The sequence below is a fragment of the Suncus etruscus genome, chromosome 12, assembly GCF_024139225.1.
Source record: "Suncus etruscus isolate mSunEtr1 chromosome 12, mSunEtr1.pri.cur, whole genome shotgun sequence".
NCBI lineage: Eukaryota > Metazoa > Chordata > Mammalia > Eulipotyphla > Soricidae > Suncus > Suncus etruscus.
In genome coordinates, this window is record NC_064859.1 from 68,711,780 (window position 1) to 68,731,709 (window position 19,930).

The 19,930-nt window shown below is 44.0% G+C and overlaps 1 protein-coding gene across 2 annotated transcripts in view; it reads left to right on the top strand.

The window, feature by feature from the left end:
* Nucleotides 1–345: 345 nt before the first annotated feature.
* The window catches only part of COLEC11 (collectin subfamily member 11), a 45,361-nt gene continuing 25,776 nt past the window's right edge, over nucleotides 346–19,930 (top strand). For both annotated transcript variants that reach the window (XM_049784873.1, XM_049784874.1), the window contains exons 1-2: nucleotides 346–583; nucleotides 18,827–18,898. In XM_049784873.1, coding sequence (XP_049640830.1) covers nucleotides 466–583; nucleotides 18,827–18,898 — 190 coding nt within the window. In that variant the 5' untranslated portion in view covers nucleotides 346–465. The remainder of the gene's footprint in view (nucleotides 584–18,826; nucleotides 18,899–19,930) is intronic.

The window sequence follows — 19,930 nt, forward strand, 5'->3', positions numbered from 1 at the left end:
GGCCATGCGCTCAAAAATAGCTCCTGACTTGGAGGACCATATGGGATGCTGGGGGTAGAACCGCAGTCCATCCTAGGCTAGTGCATGCAAGGCAGACGCCTTATGGCTTGCGCCACTGCTCCAGTCCCACCTGGGAACTTTTTTATTTGTGGTAGAGGGTGGGAAGGGGGTGAGAGGAAGAAGGAGAGAGAAAGAGAGAGAGATAGAAGAAAAAGGAGAGACAGAGGGGAGAAAGAAAGTGGGAGAGAGAGAAAGAGAGAGGGAGAGAGAAGTGAGAGGAGTGCATATGTGGAGAGAAGAGAGACAGAGACAGACAGAGTCCTTGGCAGCTACAGAGTGCTTGTGCCTGCCCAGGGAGGTGGCCTGCCTGGCCTGCACACTGTCACTCTGTCATTGGACTCTGGAGTTCCCGTCATTGTTTATTTCTTTTCTTATTCAGGAGTCAATGTCCTTTGCACACTCATTATGAAGCGGGATCTGGCTCTAATTGGTCTGGCCTTGCTGTCTCTGCTTCCATCTGGATATCCTCAGCAAACACCAGAGGATGCCTGCTCCGTACAGATTCTTGTCCCAGGCCTCAAAGGTAAGCACCCACCAGGCCTCCCAAAAGTGACAGGAACCTGAGTGTGACTGACATAGGGTCAACCTAAGTCATTTCCTGGTGCCCACTTAGGACCTATGCATGGGTGATACTGACTACTGACAGTCTTAGGCAGATAGATCTTCTCCCTTACTAGGTCTTTCTCATAGGTAAAACCAAGATGTGCTTTACATAATTTTTTAAACCATTTTTCTTGAGTTGCTGAGATTTATAGTACTTTTTTTTTTTTTTTGTGGTTTTTGGATCACACCCGGCAGTGCTCAGGGGTTTTTCCTGGCTCCAAGCTCAGAAATTGCTCCTGGCAGGCACGGGGGACCATATAGGACGCAGGGATTCAAACCGATGACCTCCTGCATGAAAGGCAAACGCCTTACCTCCATGCTATCTCTCTAGTACTATTAATTCTACTTTTCACACATACATCGTTCCAACATCACATTTATCACCAGAGAGCTATTTTTAGGACCAGTGTCTGAGGGATCCTCCTAATACCCTTTCCCAATTTATTTTTTTTATTTATTTATTTTTTTTTTGTGGTTTTTGGGTCACACCCGGCAGTGCTCAGGGGTTACTCCTGGCTCCATGCTCAGAAATTGCTCCTGGCAGGCACGGGGGACCATATGGGACGCTGGGATTCGAACCGATGACCTCTTGCATGAAAGGCAAATGCCTTACCTCCATGCTATCTCTCCAGCCCCACCCTTTCCCAATTTAAATTTAAATCTATAGATAAAATATTTAGTTCTTTTTTTATTATTTATTTATTTATTTATTTATTTATTTATTTATTTATTTTTTCGGTTTTTGGGCAACACCCGGCGTTGCTCAGGGGTTACTCCTGGCTGTCTGCTCAGCAATAGCTCCTGGCAGGCACGGGGGACCATATGGGACACCGGGATTCGAACCAACCACCTTTGGTCCTGGATCGGTTGCTTGCAAGGCAAACACTGCTGTGCTATCTCTCCAGGCCCTCAGTTCTTTTTTTAATTTTTTGTTTTTTGGGTTATACGTGGAGATGCTCAGGGGTTACTCCTGTCTCTTAGCTCAGAAATTGCTCCTGGGGGATTTGGGGGACCATATGGGATCCTGGGGGGAAAATATCCAGTTCTGATGACTTTGACCATGTGTTATTCTCTTATTTTACATATAAAAGAGATATTTTATTTATTTATTTATTCATTTATTTATGTTTCTGTGGTATGTAACTCAAGCGTTACTCCTGGCTCTGCACTTAGAAATCACTCTTGGCGGGGCCGGAGAGATAGTATGGAGGTAAGGCATTTGCCTTTCATGCAGAAGGTCATCGGTTCGAATCCCGGCGTCCCATAGCGTCCCCCGTGCCTGCCAGGAGCAATTTCTGAGCATGGAGCCAGGAGTAACCCCTGAGCACTGCCGGGTGTGGACCCCTCCCCCCCAAAGAAAACATACACACACACACACACACACACACACACACACACACACACACACACACGCAAGAAATCACTCTTGGCAGGCTCAGGAGACCATAGAGGATGCTGGGGATTGAACCCAGATTTGTCCCAAATCGGCAGCATGCAAGGCAAATGCCCTATTACCACTGTGCTATCACTTTGGCCCAGAGTGATCTTTTAAAGTAATTTATTGAAGAGCTGGTGACATCTACGTTATAGATTAATAGAGCTAAACTCCTAATTTCTGCAAAATTTTACATCAAATATAGTTTATATCACATCACATATATCACATCAAATATAGTTTTTTTTTCAAAAACTTTATATCAGGGGCCTTGGCCTTGCATGCTGTTAACCTGGGTTCTATTTCAGGCATCCCATAGAGTCCCTGGAGCACATCTAGGAGTAATTCTAGAGTGTGGCACCAGGAGTAACCCCTAAGCATCACTGGTTGAGGTCCCAAACAAAAACAAAACAAAAGTTTTATATCATTCTTTTATAGTCATGTAAATAAAAAATAAATATTATGAATATTAATTCTGTGCAAATACATCTTATATTGACATAAAATAGATAAATTCGGGGCCAGAGAATTAGCATGGAGGTAAGGAGTTTGCCTTTCATGCACAAGGTCATTAGTTCGAATCCTGGCATCCCATATGGTCTCCCGAGCCTGCCAGGAGCGATTTCTGAGCATAAAGCCAGGAGTAACCCCTGAGCACTGCCAGGTGTGACAAAAAAAAAAAAAAAAAAAAAAAAAAGATAAATTCTACAATGTAAAATTTAGTAGGAGAAAGGAACAGAAGAATATCTTCTTTGGGCCCGGAGAGATAGCACAGCGGCGTTTGCCTTGTAAGCAGCCGATCCAGGACCAAAGGTGGTTGGTTCGAATCCCGGTGTCCCATATGGTTCCCCATGCCTGCCAGGAGCTATTTCTGAGCAGACAGCCAGGAGTAACCCCTGAGCACCGCTGGGTGTGGCCCAAAAAACCAAAAAAAAAAAAAAAAAAGAATATCTTCTTTGTTTTTTTGGTTTTTGGGTCACACCCGGCAGTGCTCAGGGGTTACTCCTGGCTCTATGCTCAGAAATCGCTCCTGGCAGGCTCAGGGGACCATATGGGATGCCGGGATTTGAACTACGCCCTTCTGCATGCAAGGCAAATGCACTACCTCCATGCTATTTCTCAGACCTGAATATCTTCTTTTTAAGAAAGTCATCAGCTTTGGGGTCTGACAGATATTTCAAAGGGTTGGAGTTTATGCTTTGTACACAAGAGACAAGGGATCGATCCCTGGCAACACATGTTGCCATCAGAAATAGCCTAGATCAGAAATAGCCCCTGAGCACCACTAAGTGTGGCTTAAAAAACAAACAAAACCAAACCAAAATCAAACTCTTCCTCCACAAGGAAGTCAGCAGTTTCTATGAAGCATGGGAAAGTTTTAAAACTTTGTCATTCCTAACCAGTACCAGATCCATAACTTGAGGGGCTTAGTTCAAATGAAGATGTTTAAAAGTCAGAAAGAAGTTTGGAGGGTGGAGTGGACAGCTGATAGGGAGCTTGCCTTGCACAGTAAGTCAACTCAGGTGTTGCAAGTCATCCCCTGAAGAGGTTGACTGATGGAGGGATGGAGGATGAGGCCTTTCTCCTCCAGCTCAGACCACACGTCTGTTACCCTGTTCAGTCGGCGGTTCTGTGGTGAATGCAGCGGGAAGAAAGTCAACAAGCAGTCAGGCTTCCAAAGAAAACAGCTCTTTATTCCGTGAAGAGGCCGAAGCCCAAAGGCCTAAGAATAGGCCCAGGAAAAAAGCCTTCCACCTTCCACAGACCCTGTTTTTATGCCCCAGAATCAGGTACCACCCAATGGTGGGATCAGGTACCACCTAGGGTGAGAGCAGAATGCCAGGTCACACTCTAGGGTAGGGCACAATCACCGATCAGGGTAGGGTCAGTAACATAATAATCCCATTAAAATGTTTACGTACACAACACTCAGGTTTCATCCCTGGTATCCCATATGATCTCCTGAGCACCATCACTAATTCCTGAGTGCAGAACCAGGAGCAAGAGCTGAGCATTGTCAGGTGTAGTCCCAAAAACAATAAACAAAAAACAAAAGAAAGAAGTTTGGAGAGGATTCCTGGTGATTCTCAGCTGAGGCAGCTTCAGGATTTACAATGCAGGGATCAGGGGGTGCGATGCTGTTTAGGCCCTGAAGTTTTGAGAGACCTCCAGGGCTGCATGCAATAATGTTAGGAAGATCACATGGTACCAGGAATTGAACCTGAGTTGAAGATATGCTAAGCAATACCCTAACATGAGAGTACATTGGTAGGGTGTTTACTTTTATGCCTGACACATGTCTGATCCTAGGGATTCTATAGGTCCCCTGAACCTGCCAGGAGTAATTCTTGAGCACAAAACCAGGCCTAAGTCCTGAAGACTGCCAGGTGTGGCCCAGAAAACAAAGAAAGATAGAAAGAAAGAAAGAAAAGGAAGGAAGGAAGGAAGGAAGGAAAAAGAAGGAAGGAAGGAAGGAAGGAAGGAAGGAAGGAAGGAAGGAAGGAAGGAAGGAAGGAAGGAAAGCTTAATCCAGTTCCCCTTGGGAGAACAAGTCTAGGGTGATGATGGGAGATTCTGTCTGAGGCTCTGATGAGGGACAGGGATCAGGACTTATAGCAGAGGATTTCCTAGGGGAGTCTGTGTGGTAAGGGGTATCTGGCTGATTCAATTGCTATGTGAAAAACCAAAGCAGCCCTAGAGCCCTTCAGCTACACCAGGCGAGCGCTGTGCAGTTCCATTATCCTTAACATGCAGATGCTCTTTCTTTTGCTTGTTTTGTTTTGTTTTTGGGTCACACCCGGCAGTGCTCAGGGGTTACTCCTGGATCTATGCTCAGAAATCGCTCCTGGCCGGCTCAGGGGACCATATGGGACGCCGGGATTTGAACCACTGATCTTCTGCATGAGAGGCAAACGCCTTACCTCCATGCTATCTCTCTGGCCCCTCTTTTGCTTGTTTTTGGGTCATACCTGGAGTGCTTAGGGGCTACTCCCTAGTCTGTGTTTGTTCAGGGTCATTCCCAGTGGTATTTGGGGAAATATATAGTGTGGGAGCTGCTGCTCGGACGTCCTGTGAGCCAAGCACATATTCGACCTTGAAAGTTCTCTCTCAGGCCCCCACCATGCTGACTGACACTTTGAACTAAGTCTGATTATGTTGAAAGAAACTGTCTAACCTGTGTGGGTCATTCGGGAGCAATTTTGGCTCCTTCCTCCTTGGTTATTGAGATGGATGCACTTTGGAATAGCAGATTTTTTTTTTTTTTTGTGGGGTGGGAACCTCTCAAGTGCTCAGATAGTTTGAAGACCTCTCCTAGGAATATTCAGCTAACATCAGGCCCAGTGATATGATGCTGCCTCTCAGTTCCTGCCATGCTAGGGGCCACCAGAGCCACAGTGATTTAGGAAGCATATGGTGCTGGGGCTTGAACATGGGGCCTCATGCATGCAAGGCCTTTGAGCTAGCTTCCTAGAACTGTCCATTATAAGTTGGAAGAAGTGGAGTGAATGTGGGCTTTCTGTTTGGAAGTCATTCCTCATCCAGATGGGTGAACATCCAGCTCCTGATCTTCTTCCAGTCTGGCTTTTGGGAAAGGGAGACCCTGCCGAGTCTGTGACCCCACATGGGGAGATGGGATGTACACTAGACCTTCATGCATGGGTTTTATCTATCCTGTTAATGAAATTCTTCTTAGTGGCTTCCAAGAAATGTGGAGTGGTTGGCAAGCAGCCCCCTGTTCTGGGTCTCACAGACACTTTTGATCACATTTGCATGAAATGACTCTTCTAGGACAGGCAGGACATTCATTATAAGTGTGCTGAGAATAAGCTGTGTGTTGTGATAAGTCTCTTCCTGGATCTCACCAGTTGCATTTCCTCTGTGCGTCATATCCAGAACAGAAAGCTCCCTTAGGGTATGGTGAGAATTAAAAGTGAGAACTACTTCCTGAGTAGTGCAGGTTTGCAGGTTAAAGACATTAGTGGTCAGATTCTTTTTTTTTTTTTTTTTTTTTGGTTTTTCAGGCCACACTCGTTTGACCAGGGGGGGACCATATGGGATGCTGGGAGATCGAACCGTGGTCCTTCCTTGGCTAGTGCTTGCAAGGCAGGCACCTTACCTCTAGCACCACCTCACCGGACCTGTGGTCAGATTCTTAAAGTCTCAGATCCTTAAAGTCATTTGTGTTTGCTCTCAGTGTCACATGGGGCATCTCACAATTCCTGACTTAGGTTCCAAATCTCCTCTTTTCTGGGACAAACACAAAAGGAGATTTTTTTTTTTTTTTTTTTTTTTTTTTGTGGTTTTTGGGTCACACCCGGCAGTGCTCAGGGGTTACTCCTGGCTCCATGCTCAGAAATTGCTCCTGGCAGGCACAGGGGACCATATGGGACGCCGGGATTCGAACCGATGACCTTCTGCATGAAAGGCAAACACCTTACCTCCATGCTATCTCTCCGGCCCCACAAAAGGAGATTTTAAAGGACACACAGATATACATCAATAGGACTGGAGAGAGATATTTCATTGTATTGAGTGTATCTTTTGTATGCAAGGGACCAGGTTTGATCCCATGAGCATATGGTTTTCTGACCACTGCCTTGGCCCCCCTACACTACCAGGAGTGGTACCTATGCACAATCAGGAGTTTCTCCTGAGCATTTCAGGTAGTGGAACAAAGCAGCAAACACAAATGAGGGTATGTGTATGATTACAATAGAAAATCGGTATATACTAAAGCAAGATCAAAATTGTAAATTGTCCTTTCTTAGTTCTACTTAAAATAAAAATAGACACGACTTAAAATAAAACCCAGGAACACTGCTGGGAATGTCCCCAAAATTAAAAAGAAAGAGAAAAAGAAAAAGAAAACTGATTACAGAAAATAGGCGGTTATAATTGAATATGGATTTGTGGAATTCTGAACTGTCCATTGGGTTACCAGTCTCAACTTTCTATAGCTTAGCAGCATTCACCAGGTGATGAGAAATTGTCAGTATCTCTGTGCAGATATATCTTGTTATTAAGTTCTTTGGGAAGGGGCAGGTGAAAGGGTGTCCTCAAGCAGTGCTCAGGATCCTGTGGGCCACTCCCAGGGATCCTTGGCCTGACTCTGCTGATCCAATGATTTGTTGCTCAGCTCTGGTGATGAAACGCATATCAGGCCCAGTGGTACTGGGACTTCTCAGGCTGTAACTAGTGGTAATGCACAGAGGCCACACCCCGGAGCTCTTTTCAGTCCATCAAGAGCACTTCTGATCCAGAGCTTTTTGGTTTCTGATTATGGTTTTTGCACAATCCAATGAGTTTGAGCTGGCCCAACTTGCATGCAGGGATGCCTCTCCTCTCCTCTGTAGGGCACACCAAAGGACCCTGAGTCTCCTTTTATCATACCCCATATCTGAGTCAGTGGAGCACTACTAAAACCACTGGGCAAAGACACTATCTATGAGTGTAGGCCTAGGGCCTGGAGTGATAGCATAGCAGGTAAAGCATTTGCCTTGCACATGGCTGACCTGGGTTCGATCTCTGGCATCCCATATAGTCCCCTAAGGCTGCCAGGAGTAATTTTTGAGTAATTTTGAAGTAACACCTCAGTGCTGCCAGATGTGCCCCCCAAACAAAACCTAATGGTGTTCTTGGTGTCCTTGAGCTTCAAGGATGAAGCTTCCTCAGATTATATCATAAATGGGACATGAACCCTAGGGCATGTTCTCCCTGGGCAGTGAAGGACTCTGCTGAGTGGCACTGAGGTAGTGTGCATGTGTGGGACTTTGAGCATGATATAGATTTAAATTATTTTGTAATGAGACAGATCCAGTCTATTAAGACCAAAAGGATACATCTGGTAGAGAAATTTCTGAATTGATTTTTTTTTCTTTTTGGGCCACACCTAGCTATGGTTAAGGCTTTCTCTTGACAATATGCTTGAGTGTCACTCCTGGTTTTTTTTGCGGGATCATCTACAGTGCTGAGGATTGAACTGCCAGACAAGAGCCTTTACCAGTGTGTGCTTTCTTTGAACCTCTAAATTTGAAGTCTGGCTTTATTTATTTATTTATTTATTTATTTATTTATTTATTTATTTATTTATTTTGGGGCCACACACACCTGACAGTGCACAGTGGCTCTGTGTTCAGGGATTACTCCTAGTGGTGCTTGAGGTTAGGGATAGGCTAAGGATAGAACTCAATTGACCACATGCAAAGCAAGTGCCCTACCTGCTGTACTATCTCTCCAGTTCCCAGAATTTCTTAATCTTTTAGTTCTAGCTTTCTGAGGTATGATTGAGAAATAGATGCTGCATGTATTTAAGGTATATAAAATGGTGATTGGATCAGCACACATAGGATTGATGACCTCAGTTAAGTTAGTGTGCCACTAGCTGGCAATCTCCCTTCTGTGTTTGTGATAAGAACTGGTTATTGCATTCTGACATACAAACCTGGTATATACCATTGTAAGATGACACCCAGCTATTAATCCAAAACAAAGGCATTCCTCCACCTCCATCTTCCTCTTTCCCTTAAATCTCTCTCTCTCTCTCTCTCCCCTCTTTTTTTTTTTTTTTTGGGTCACATCTGGCAGCACTTAGGGGTTACTCCTGGTTGTACGCTCAGAAATCGCTCCTGGCAGGCTTGGGGAATTTGAAACATCATCCTTCTGCATGCAAGGCAAATACCTTACCTATATGCTATCTCTCTGGCCTTTGATATGTAAAAGCCCACCTGGATAAGTAATTTTGTCTCTCAACCTTCTGCCTTCTGATGAACGGGGAATGGATTAATAAAGAGAGTTCTTGGGGCCGGCGAGGTGGCGCTAGAGGTAAGGTATCTGCCTTGCAAGCGCTAGCCAAGGAAAGGACCACGGTTCAATCCCCCGGCGTCCCATATGGTTCCCCCCAAGCCAGGGGCAATTTCTGAGCGCGTAGCCAGGAGTAACCCCTGAGCATCAAATGGGTGTGGCCCGAAAAACCAAAAAAAAAAAAAAATAAATAAATAAAGAGAGTTCTGGATTGGTGCTGAGAGAGATACCACGGGGCAAGTGAAATAAATTGACTCCTTGACTCTCTTCTGACTGGCTTGGTTTATTTTATTTTATTTTTGGTTTTTGGGTCATACCCTGTGATGCTCAGGGGTTACTCCTGCTATGCACTCAAAAATTGCTCCTGGCTTGGGGGACTATATGGGACACAAGGGGATCAAACCTGGGTCCATCATAGGTCAGTTGCGTGCAAGGCAAATGCCTAACTGCTGCACCACTGCTCTGGCCCCTGTCTTGGTTTATTAATCTTTCATTGCTACGAAGCTTCTTCAGACCTGTTGCCTGGGTTAGAGATAAGGTGCATGGGGTAGTCTCACAACTTTTGGGGTTTTATTTTACAACTGATTTATTTATTTATTTATTTAGTTTAATTGGGCCACACTCAGTGATGCTCAGGGGTTACTCCTGGCTATGCGCTCAGAAATTGCCCCTGGCTTGGGGGGAACCATATGGGACGCCGGGGGATTGAACCGTGGTCCTTTCCTTGGCTAGCGCTTGCAAGGCAGATACCTTACCTCTAGCGCTTGGGGGCTTGGGGGGCCAGATGGGACACTGGGGGATTAAACCGCTGTCCATCCTACGCTAGTGCCAGCAAGGCAGATGCCTTACAGCTCCTCACGACCACTCTGGCCCCACAACTGATTTTAATTTACATGTGTGCCAATATTCCAGTGACAGGCATTGCACACTCATTCCATCTGAAGGAAGCCATTATGGTGATTATCCACCAAAGGGTCAATGGGGATCTTCTCATGTCCCTGAGTTTTGTATTCCTGTTTGGGCATTAGCTGTAAAATAAATTAGTTGTAAAATAAATATCCAATAACTTACTTGAAGTTACTCAGTTACTATGTAATGCCAGCGATCAAATCATTCGAAGCATGTACTGCAGTCCATTGAACTATGTCCTACATGACATGATTTCCTGACCACTGCCAGGAGTGTTTTTAAGTATCATTGTGGTTGATTAAAAAACCAAGAGAAGAATGAGAGAAAACAAAAGAAAAAAGAAAGAGAAAGGGTAAAGTTATTTATTTTAGTTTTTGGCAAACCTCCCAATCTGTACTTGGGGTTCAGGAGCCACCCTTTTATTTGTTGAGTTGGGAGCCACACCCAGGGGCAGTCAGGGGTTACTCCTGGCTCTGTGCTCAGAAATTACTCCTAAAAGGTTCAAGGGATTATATGGGATGCTGAGGACCAAAACCAGGTCAGCCACATACAAGGTCATTGCCCTCCCCACTGTGCTATTGCAGTGGCCCCCACCCTGATAAAACTTAACCTTCTGGACTAGATGGTTAAGTGGAGAGTCCTGTGGTGTCAAGGATCATCAGGGCTACCATGATGTGCTTGGGGACCAAGCAGAGAATTATTCCTGGAATAATCAGTTATACCTGAAAATTCTCTGGGAGCTGTGCATGTTAGGGATCAAAGTTAGGGCCCCTGAATGCAAAGCATGTGTTCCAGTTCTTTGAGTTTACTCCTTCTGTTTTCAAAATTTTCTGAGCAGTAGCTTGCTAAAATACATAAAAGCATCCTCTGCTACAACTAATTTTTCACTCACTAAGAAAAGATTATTTCTTTCTCCCACAAATAGTTGTGACTCTTCCCTAGTTCAAGGATAACGTGTCATTATTAGTCTTGTAACTACCTTTATAGATTGGTACATGCCTTGTGCCAATTATCCCTGTGTTACCTCCCCACTCTAATCTTACAGATATCAAACTGGAAAATTAGTTATTATTGTCCCTCCATACATGGATGAGACCTGAGCGACATGTACATTTAGAAATTTCTCTTCTTGAACCCTTGCCTGTCTCCTCTCCCATCCCATGTCTGTGCTGGCATTTGCATTTGAGTACTTGAGCAGGCTAGCAGCTGGCATGGATTTCTTTGTTCAGCCATAGAAACAAGTATCTCTACAGCCAGAAACATCTATAACTTCCTCCACTGGCTGCAAATACATCACAAAATCTCATTCTGCAGAAAACAGCTGGCACGTGCCTTGCTAGCTGGATCGACAATCACCCCAGATGCAATTTATGTGAAAGCGTTCTGCTTGGATTTTTATATGATTTGCAGGGAGGCCAGCAAGTAGTAAATACCAGCCACATTTTCTTTATTTCTTTGAGAGAGGAGCGAGTGGTTTGTTAATGATGGTGGAAAATGAGCTAGATCGTTGGCGTGTTCGCCACTCCTGGTAGAGAAATACCATGTCATTTAGAACTTGATGTGGTAAACGAGACTCAAATCAATACCTGATAAGAAAAGGATGTGGGAGAAAGGCGATTGTTCTCCCCAGGTGTACATTATTGAATGCACATAATTTTTTGAGTGGAGAGGTTTATAGGAATACAGCACTCAGTTATTAGCACCAGCGGCATAGGTCTTCATGGCCCCCTGAGGATGATGGATAAGCAACATTTCAAACCCTACCACAGTGCTTGCAAGCCTCTTTGTTCAAGATGAATGTTTGTCTCTGAGGAGAAGGCCTACGAGGGACATGCAGGGAGCAATGCCATCGCCCAGGCTCCTTGCTATCTTGCTGTGCCCACTGAAGCACTAGAGTGGAGATGGTAAGGGAGACACAGGGCTTTCCACTGCAGCCACCAGCCTGGCATCTACTGGACCCAATGCTTTTAAAGATGCAGAAAAGGGGCTGGAGAGATAGCATGGAGGTAGGTCATTTGCCTCGTATGCAGAAGGACAGTGGTTTTAATCCCGGCATCCCATGTGGTCCCCTGAGCCTGCCAGGAGCGATTTCTGAGCGTAGAGCCAGGAGTAACCTCTGAGCGATGCCGGTGTGACCCAAAAACCAAAACAAACAAACAAATAAAGATGTAGAAAGGGGATCTGGGAGGGTGCTTGCAACTAGTACGATAAGAGGAGCTTTTCTGACCTTCTGACTATGCTCTTCTCTTCTCCAGAAACTCCAACAAGGATTCAGGGTACTTTCCATTAAATGCTGGCTTAAACTCACATTTATTATCTGTTTTTTTGGTTTGGGCCACACCCAGCTATACTCTTGGCACTGAGTTCAGATATCACTCCTGATGGGTGCTGGGGACCATATGGTTTGACAGGATTAGAACCTAGATTGGCTGCTTGCAAGGCATTTACTTCCAAAATCTAACAATCTGAATTGACTCCCCAACTAAAGCTGGTAGGATGACATGATATCAAACTTTATAGGAGCACAGAGCTAGGAGTGACCCCTGAGTGCTGCTGGGTGTGGCCCAAAAACCAATAAATAGGTAAATTCATTTATTAAGAAAAAAGAAATGAATGATGGTAAGCATTACCAGGTAACTTATAGTTGGGTGGTTTTGATTGGATTCAAATGAATGTTTTGGTGCCCTAGAATTATAGTTAAGACTGGAAGTGGGGGCCAGAGAGATAGCACAGTGATAGGGCATTTGCCTTGCACACAGCTGATCCAAGATGGATGGTGGTTCAAATCCTGGCATCCCATATGGTAGCCCAAGCCTGCCAGGAGCGATTTTTGAGTGCAGAGCCAGGAGTGACCCTTGAGCGCCGACGGTGTGACCCACAAGACAAAACAAAAAACACCAAAAACCAAACCAAAACATAACAAAAGACTGGAACTGAATAAGGTCCAGTATGATAGTACAGCAGGTAAGTTTCTTACCTGCTGTAAGCCAACCTGGGTTTTTTCCCTGGCACCCTATATGGTTCGTTATCACCATCCTCAGCCTTCTAGGAGAGAGATTCCTGGGTAAAGAGCCAGGATAACACTTGAACACTGATGGGTGAGTCCCCACTCCTAACAAAACAAAACAAAAAAATTAAAAAAAGAAAAACCAGAACTGAGCACTCACCTGTTTAGATGTACACTTGACCTTGTTTGCCTGGCCTGCATCTTCATCTATTTGTAAAGTTTGATTTCATGTCATTCCTACTAGTTTTAGTTGAGGGGTCAGTTCAGATAGTTAGATTTTGGAAGTAAATGAATAGTTAATGTAGGTAATTCCCTCATAAAAGAAATGCTAGAAGATATTCTGGATGCTCATTTTCTATCAGTGTTCACAGAAGTCCTATGTCAAGATCTTTTTCGATGTGTGGGGAGGCCAAGCCTGGTCAAATATGAATTCTGTCTTCAATGAGTTTTGGTCCAGTGGGAGCAGATAGCTACAGTTGCTCACAGGTAGCCACAGATAGCTGATAACGTCTGGCCTGCTTCATTGCTATGGTGTGCTACTATTGTATCCAAGGGCTGGCTCATATTATTTCTCCATATCTTACATGTTGGTGTCTTTCATGAGCCCCAAGCACCACGTTGAGTGTTGTTTTCTTCAGCTCCTTGAAGCTTTTTTGGACCAACTACATCCTGTCTCCTCTGCCTCTCATGTGCAAGTACTGTCTAGATGTTTTCTCTTTCCTCACTTTTATAGGTTCTGTCCCTTTCTTCACCTGTGCAGATCCCTTTCCTTACCTGTATATATATATTTTTTTTTCATGTTTATGGGCACTGATCCCTTTCTTCAACTGAAATATGCTTACTCTTTCCTCCCCTGTGCAAGTGCTGTCCACTCTGTCCTCAGAGCACTCTTCTCCTACTCTGACTACATTTTGCTCATTCACTAGGTTTCAACTTAAAGCCAATGTATCAGAGATGAAAATTTTGATTCTCAGTCTAACTTTTTTTTTTTAATTTTGGGGCAGGGGGAATTATGTCTTTTGCTGTTCGAGATTGCTCCTGCCTCTGCAATTAGAAATTACTCCTTACTGGTGAGGGGACCCTATGGGATGTGAGGGATTGATCGACTACATTCAAGGCAAACACTATGGTCCTCAGTCTCTTTTCTTTATCTTTGCTATCTCACTTGAAGTTGTTTTTGTTTTACATGTTTGCAAATGATAATTCATTTCCCTCCCTCATGGTATTTAAAACTTTTTTTTTATCAAGAGAAACTATATTTAGCACAAATCTTCATGTGTCAAAGTCCAGAGAAACAGAGGCCAGTGACATACTTCTCTGGAAGTCAGCCCGAACAATTCTTTTAGTTTCTAAATAACTCTGCACTCAGAAAATGATACCAACCTTTCTCATCTCTTAAAATATTTTTCAAATCATAATTTCTGTAGAAATCTCCACATGTCTTCTTTCTTGGTTCATCTACAATAATTTTGTAGAAAGTTGCAACTTCATGTCTGCAATGAATGGGCCAACAATATGATTTCAAGATACTAGTATGGAAGCCCACATATCTGAGATTTCACCAATGCATGCATGGAAGTCATGGTAGTTATCCTCCTCAGCACAATGTCTATCTAGAATGAAGCAGAAATGTTTGGGAATATCTTATGCCAATCTTATTTCCATGCCAGAGATTTGAAACATTCTTATTCCTCCTGGGTAGCTTATAGAATTCCTTTTTTTCTTTTTTCTTTATAATTTCTTTATTTAAGCATCTTGATTACAAATATGATTGTGATTAGGTTTCAGTCATGTAAAGAACACCCCCCTTCACCAGTGCAACATTCCCACCACCAATGTCCCAAATCTCCCTCCATCCCACCCCACCCCCACCTGTACTCCAGACAGGCTTTCCAGTTCCCTCATTTATTCACATGATTATGGTAGTTCTCTGTGTAGTTATTTCTATAACTGCACTCACCACTCTTTGTGGGGAGCTTCATGAAGTGAGCTGGAAATTCCAGCCCTCCTCTCATTGTCTCTAAGGATTGTTGCAAAAATGACTTTTATTTTTCTTAAAACCCTTAGATGAGTGAGACTATTCTGCGTGTCTCTCTCTCTCTCTCCCTCTGACTTATTTCACTCAGCATGATAGATTCCATGTACATCCATGTATTGGAAAATTTCATGACTTCATCTCTCCTGACGGCTGCATAATATTTCATTGTGTATATGTACCACAATTTCTTTAGCCATTCATCTGTTGAAGGCATCTTGGTTGTTTCCAGAGCCTGGCTATTGTGAATAGTGCTGCAATAAATATAGGTGTGAGGAAGGGGTTTTTGTATTGTATTCTTGTGTTCCTAGGGTATATCGCTAGGAGTGGAATAGCTGGGTTGAATGGGAACTCAATTTCCATTTTTTGGAGGAATCTCCATATTGCTTTCTAATAGAATTCCTTTTAATTTTTGATGTTTTGTGGTCTCTCTGCTGTGTCTAAGCTACTTATCCCTCATTTCTCATGCATGGTGTTTGGTGGGCATTTTTACCGTGCTCCTTCATAGTTCTCCTGAGCACTGGAAGAGAAAAGAACTGTAGGCATCAAAAGTTTGTTCTTTATGGGGCCAGAGTGATAGAACAGAGGTAGGTCTTTTTTGACTTGCATGCAGCCGATCCAGGACGGATGGTAGTTAGAATCCTGGCATCCTAGATAGTCCCCCAAACCAGAAGTGCATAGCCAGGAGTAACCCCTAAACGCCACCCAGTGTGGCCCCAACTACCTTGCCCCCCCAAAAAAAAGAGTTTGTTTTTTCTTTCTGGAAAGGATATGGGATGGATGTAGGAATTTTGCCAAATTCTTTAATTCACCTTTCAACTTGTTAACTTCCAAACCAAACAATACTTTCCATTCCTTCTCTCTCTGATGGCATTGTGAAAATGTTCTTCCTCCTAATTTTTAGCTTTATGAATGAACTTTATAATCACTGTCTATTCTGTAACTCATCCTGTAGACAGAGCCATTTATTTAATTGCTAAAACTTAGCAGCTGAAGAGATAGTACAGGAATTAAGGCATTTGCCTTGTATGCGGCTGACCCTGGTTTGATCCCCAGCAACATGTATAGTTCTCCTGCACTCTACCAGGAATGAACTTGAGCACAGATCCAGAAGTAAGCCCTAAGCATGGCCTGATGTGGTCCCAAAACAAAATAAACAACAACACTGTATTTCAAAGACAGACTTTCAGGTGGATATTTTTTCATTGCTCTGTTTTTTAGTCTCTTTAGTTTCAGTGAGAGATATGTGTGGTGATGGTTCACTGTCTGAGTCGGCAGGATACTTCTGACTGCTTGTCAGCAGTGTTGTTGATTGCTCATCAAAAGACTGATGTTTCGTTGTTCCTTGTCCTCACAATGCCATTGATCTTTTATGTCCAAGAACACTTGGTGGCCAGTGTATCCCATTAGCTGGTATTTCTTGGCAGACTATCAATGTTTCTCAAGTTGTTGCTTTATTATTATTATTATTATTATTATTTTGTTTTGTTTTGTTTTTGGGTCACACCTGGCAGCGCTCAGGGGTTACTTCTGGCTCTGCACTCAGAAGTTACTTCTGGCAGGCTTGGGGGACCATATAGGATGCTAGGATTCGAACTACCGTCCTGTGTTGGCCTCGTGCACAGCAATTGCCTTACCGCTATTCTATTGCTCTGGCCCCATTTATTACTATTTTTTAATTTGTTTCCATTAAAAAATAAAGAAACACTGACAATTACCTCACATTAAAGGTCATAGATATGTGCAAATATGTATCTATCCTGGAAATGGCCATTCTTCCTGTGGAGTGGTGCCAGGGATTGTATTGGCACTTGCTTTGCTTTTATCTTTGTTTAATTAAATGAAACGGAATATGCATTCCTTTAGGCCTGCTGTTGAGCCCGAGGAATTCCAGTGCTGGGTGCAAGGGCTAGGGCATAGGGGAGGGAATGTAACTTCTGTTGAACCTCTCACCAGATTTTTAGGTGAAGGTAATTGGGGAGAACCAGGGAGTGCTTATTGGCATCAACTTTTGTTCTTGTCTGGGAGGGTCCATGACACCACCTTTAATCTTGTTTATTCTTTATGAGGAGGAGGGCACACATGGGATCAGAATAGGGGAGACCCTGTTGAGGCTCCCTGGACAGTCAGGTGAGGAGGAACCTGCTCAAGTGGGTTGATGAAAGAGGCACCTTGATTCCAAGTGAAGGTCCAGTAATAGGTCATCCTCCAAGGAGCTGAGGTTTATAACTAAACTTAGTTCACTGGTGATTTCACATGTTTTGTGAGGACACTCAAACAATCCATTCTGTGTATTTAGAAGATGTTTGTGATTGGGACAAGATGAGAAGTCCGAGGGAGGAAGCTTGAGGTACCTGTTAAGATATTTTTCCTCTTTGCTCCACTACAAGCCTCTCTCTCAGATCCAAGTGTTTACATCTCTCTCCTGCATGGAGCAGTGAGCAGCAGGCTCTTCAGACCACTTTTCCCCAAAGCTGCAGAGAGCAGAGAGCCTTAGGAACTAATCTAACTGGAAGTAGGAGGACAGATAGGAAAGGAGTGGGTGGGGAGAGGATGGGCAGATGCTCACATCCACCCACGAGGGAAACAGGAGAATCCGGGAAGTAGAAGGAACAAATCCTCATGTGACATAGCTGCAACTCAAATCTTCAAGATGTCAGCATTAAGAACCAAAAATAGCAACCTGGGAGATTCATTTTTGGGGACAAACATCAGGTCGTTTTGGGACATGCTACGTGTGGGGAACTCAGGGAAACTGACAAATAGTTCATCTCTTCCTTTTAGTTATGAACAGTATAAGAAAAAGAAAAACAAAGAGGGGTGGAGAGATGAAAGTATAGGAGTTAGAGTACATGCCAAGTAGAGTATGCCCAACTTGGATTCCATACCAGGATACCAATTGGCCTCCTGAGCATCACCAGGCACATCTCTGGAGGCTCCCAAACAATGCTGGATGTATTCCTGGTAGACCCTAAGGGTCACTTCGTGGCTTGAAAAAAATTTTTTTTTTGTTTTGTTTTTGGGTCACACCTGGCAGTGCTCAGGGCTTACTCCTGGCTCTACACTCAGATATCACTCCTGGCAGGCTCAGGGGACCGTATGGGATGCCTGGATTCAAACCACCATCCTTCTGTATGTAAGGCAAATGCCCTACTTCCATGCTATCTCTTTGGCCCCTGAAAAATCTTTAGTACTGTAGGATCTAATAAGCACTGCATCCCCTGGCTCTGACATTGAACCACAAGCTGATTGGCTGAATATTTCCAGAAATGACCCAGGAATCACCTGAGCAACAGTTGAAAGCATTCCCCTTCTTCCTCAAAGAAATAAAAACAAAGAATAGTAGGTGTGTGCTGAGACACTTGTGGGCTTCTGGTAAGAACTGGTGACTGGTAGGCCTCGAAGAGTAGGTCTCACAGCTCAAATCAGTTAGCTGTGCTCACCTAGTTCAGAAGTCTTCGAGCAGAAGGGTATCCCTGGGGTTCACACTGAAGGTATGAGGGTGAACTGGATATGATCATCCAAATTTGTTTTTCCTCAGAAGATCAGCAGGCATAGGGCAGAGTCCCTAGAGACTCAGAGAGGTTCTTGTCATAGCGCTTTTACCTGTGGGTTGAGGTGTGGAGCACAATTAGAGCACAGTGCAGAGGGCAAGTGGAAGTACCTTGAGAGATATTGAGGGAGAAGGACATTCTTGAGAAGACAGCAGGGCAAGGATCAGGCTCCTGAAAACAGACTTGAGGAGGAGGCCCCAGAGCACTTTAGACTTGGCTGAGGTGAGGAAGAGTGAATCCCTGTGAGTGGGAGAGGATGGGGGAAGAGATGAGCAAAGTTAGTGGGGAGAGGGAAATGGGAAGGAGAAAGGCCAGGGACCCTGACTGGCACATAAATGGGGGGCTTTCTCTTGATTCCTTCTCCACATCTCAACCAGAGTCCTTTTAGAGTGAGTTCTAAGTGCATGTGACTTCTTCTGCAGGGGATGCTGGTGAGAAGGGAGACAAAGGTGCACCTGGACGTCCTGGAAGAGTTGGCCCCACAGGAGAAAAAGGTATCCACCATTTCAGGACTCTCTGAGAGTGGCAGGAGGGCACAGCAGGTGGAGGAGTGGTGTGGGATGTGGGGGGAAGGAGTTGGGGATGGAGATGGCTCAGGAAGGCAGATGGAAAACAGGAGGGGGCTCTTTAAAGCAATGTGCCTAGTTTCCTGTCTGTAGGCTCCAAGGAACAGACTGCTTCATAGGAGTGTATATAGTGCCAGTCTCACCTGCAATATGGGATCATTTGTGGGTGTTATATTCATATAAATGCAACCACGAGGGCATGAGTATGCACAGACAACTGTGTTGTGCAGTGATGGAAATGTACATATTAGTCAGAGAGGTGTGTAAAAGAGTATACAGACTTGGGTGGGGTGTGCAGGGCTCATTCAGTAGCTTCCTCCCTTAGGGTCTCTACTCACCTTTACTTCCCCTTTGGATAGTGGCTCAGTTTTTTTTTCCCTCAGGGAGGTTTACAGGACACACATAAGTGTGCAGTAATTGTACAGTAGATGTGGAAGTCCAAGAAATTTTGTAGTATCATTAGGATATACACCCTTTTATTGTCTTAATTTTATTTTTTTCTTTTTTATTTGGCCACACCCGGTAATGCTCAGTGGTTACTCCTGGTTATGTGTTCAGAAATCTCTCCTGGCTTGGGGGACCATATGGGACACTGAGGGATTGAACTGCGATCCATCCTAGGTCAGACACTTGCAAGGCAGACACCCCACCACTGTGCCACCACTCCAGCCCCAAGCCTTAATTCTTTAAAACCATATCATTAAAAACTTTCTCTAGAAATACTTCATCAATACATATATACAATTCTATGAGAAATGGTATGCGATTAAACATTGAAAAATTAGGTTATTAGGCTAGTTGATATTAATAAAAATTAATTAGGCTAGTTAAATATGTTAACAGCACAAAGGTAGTTGAATATAAATTTCAAATTCATGCATTTTAAAAATTTCTTATTTTCTTGTCATTAGGCCACAGACTGTACTCAGGGCTTGCTCTTGGCTCTTGACTCAGGGATCA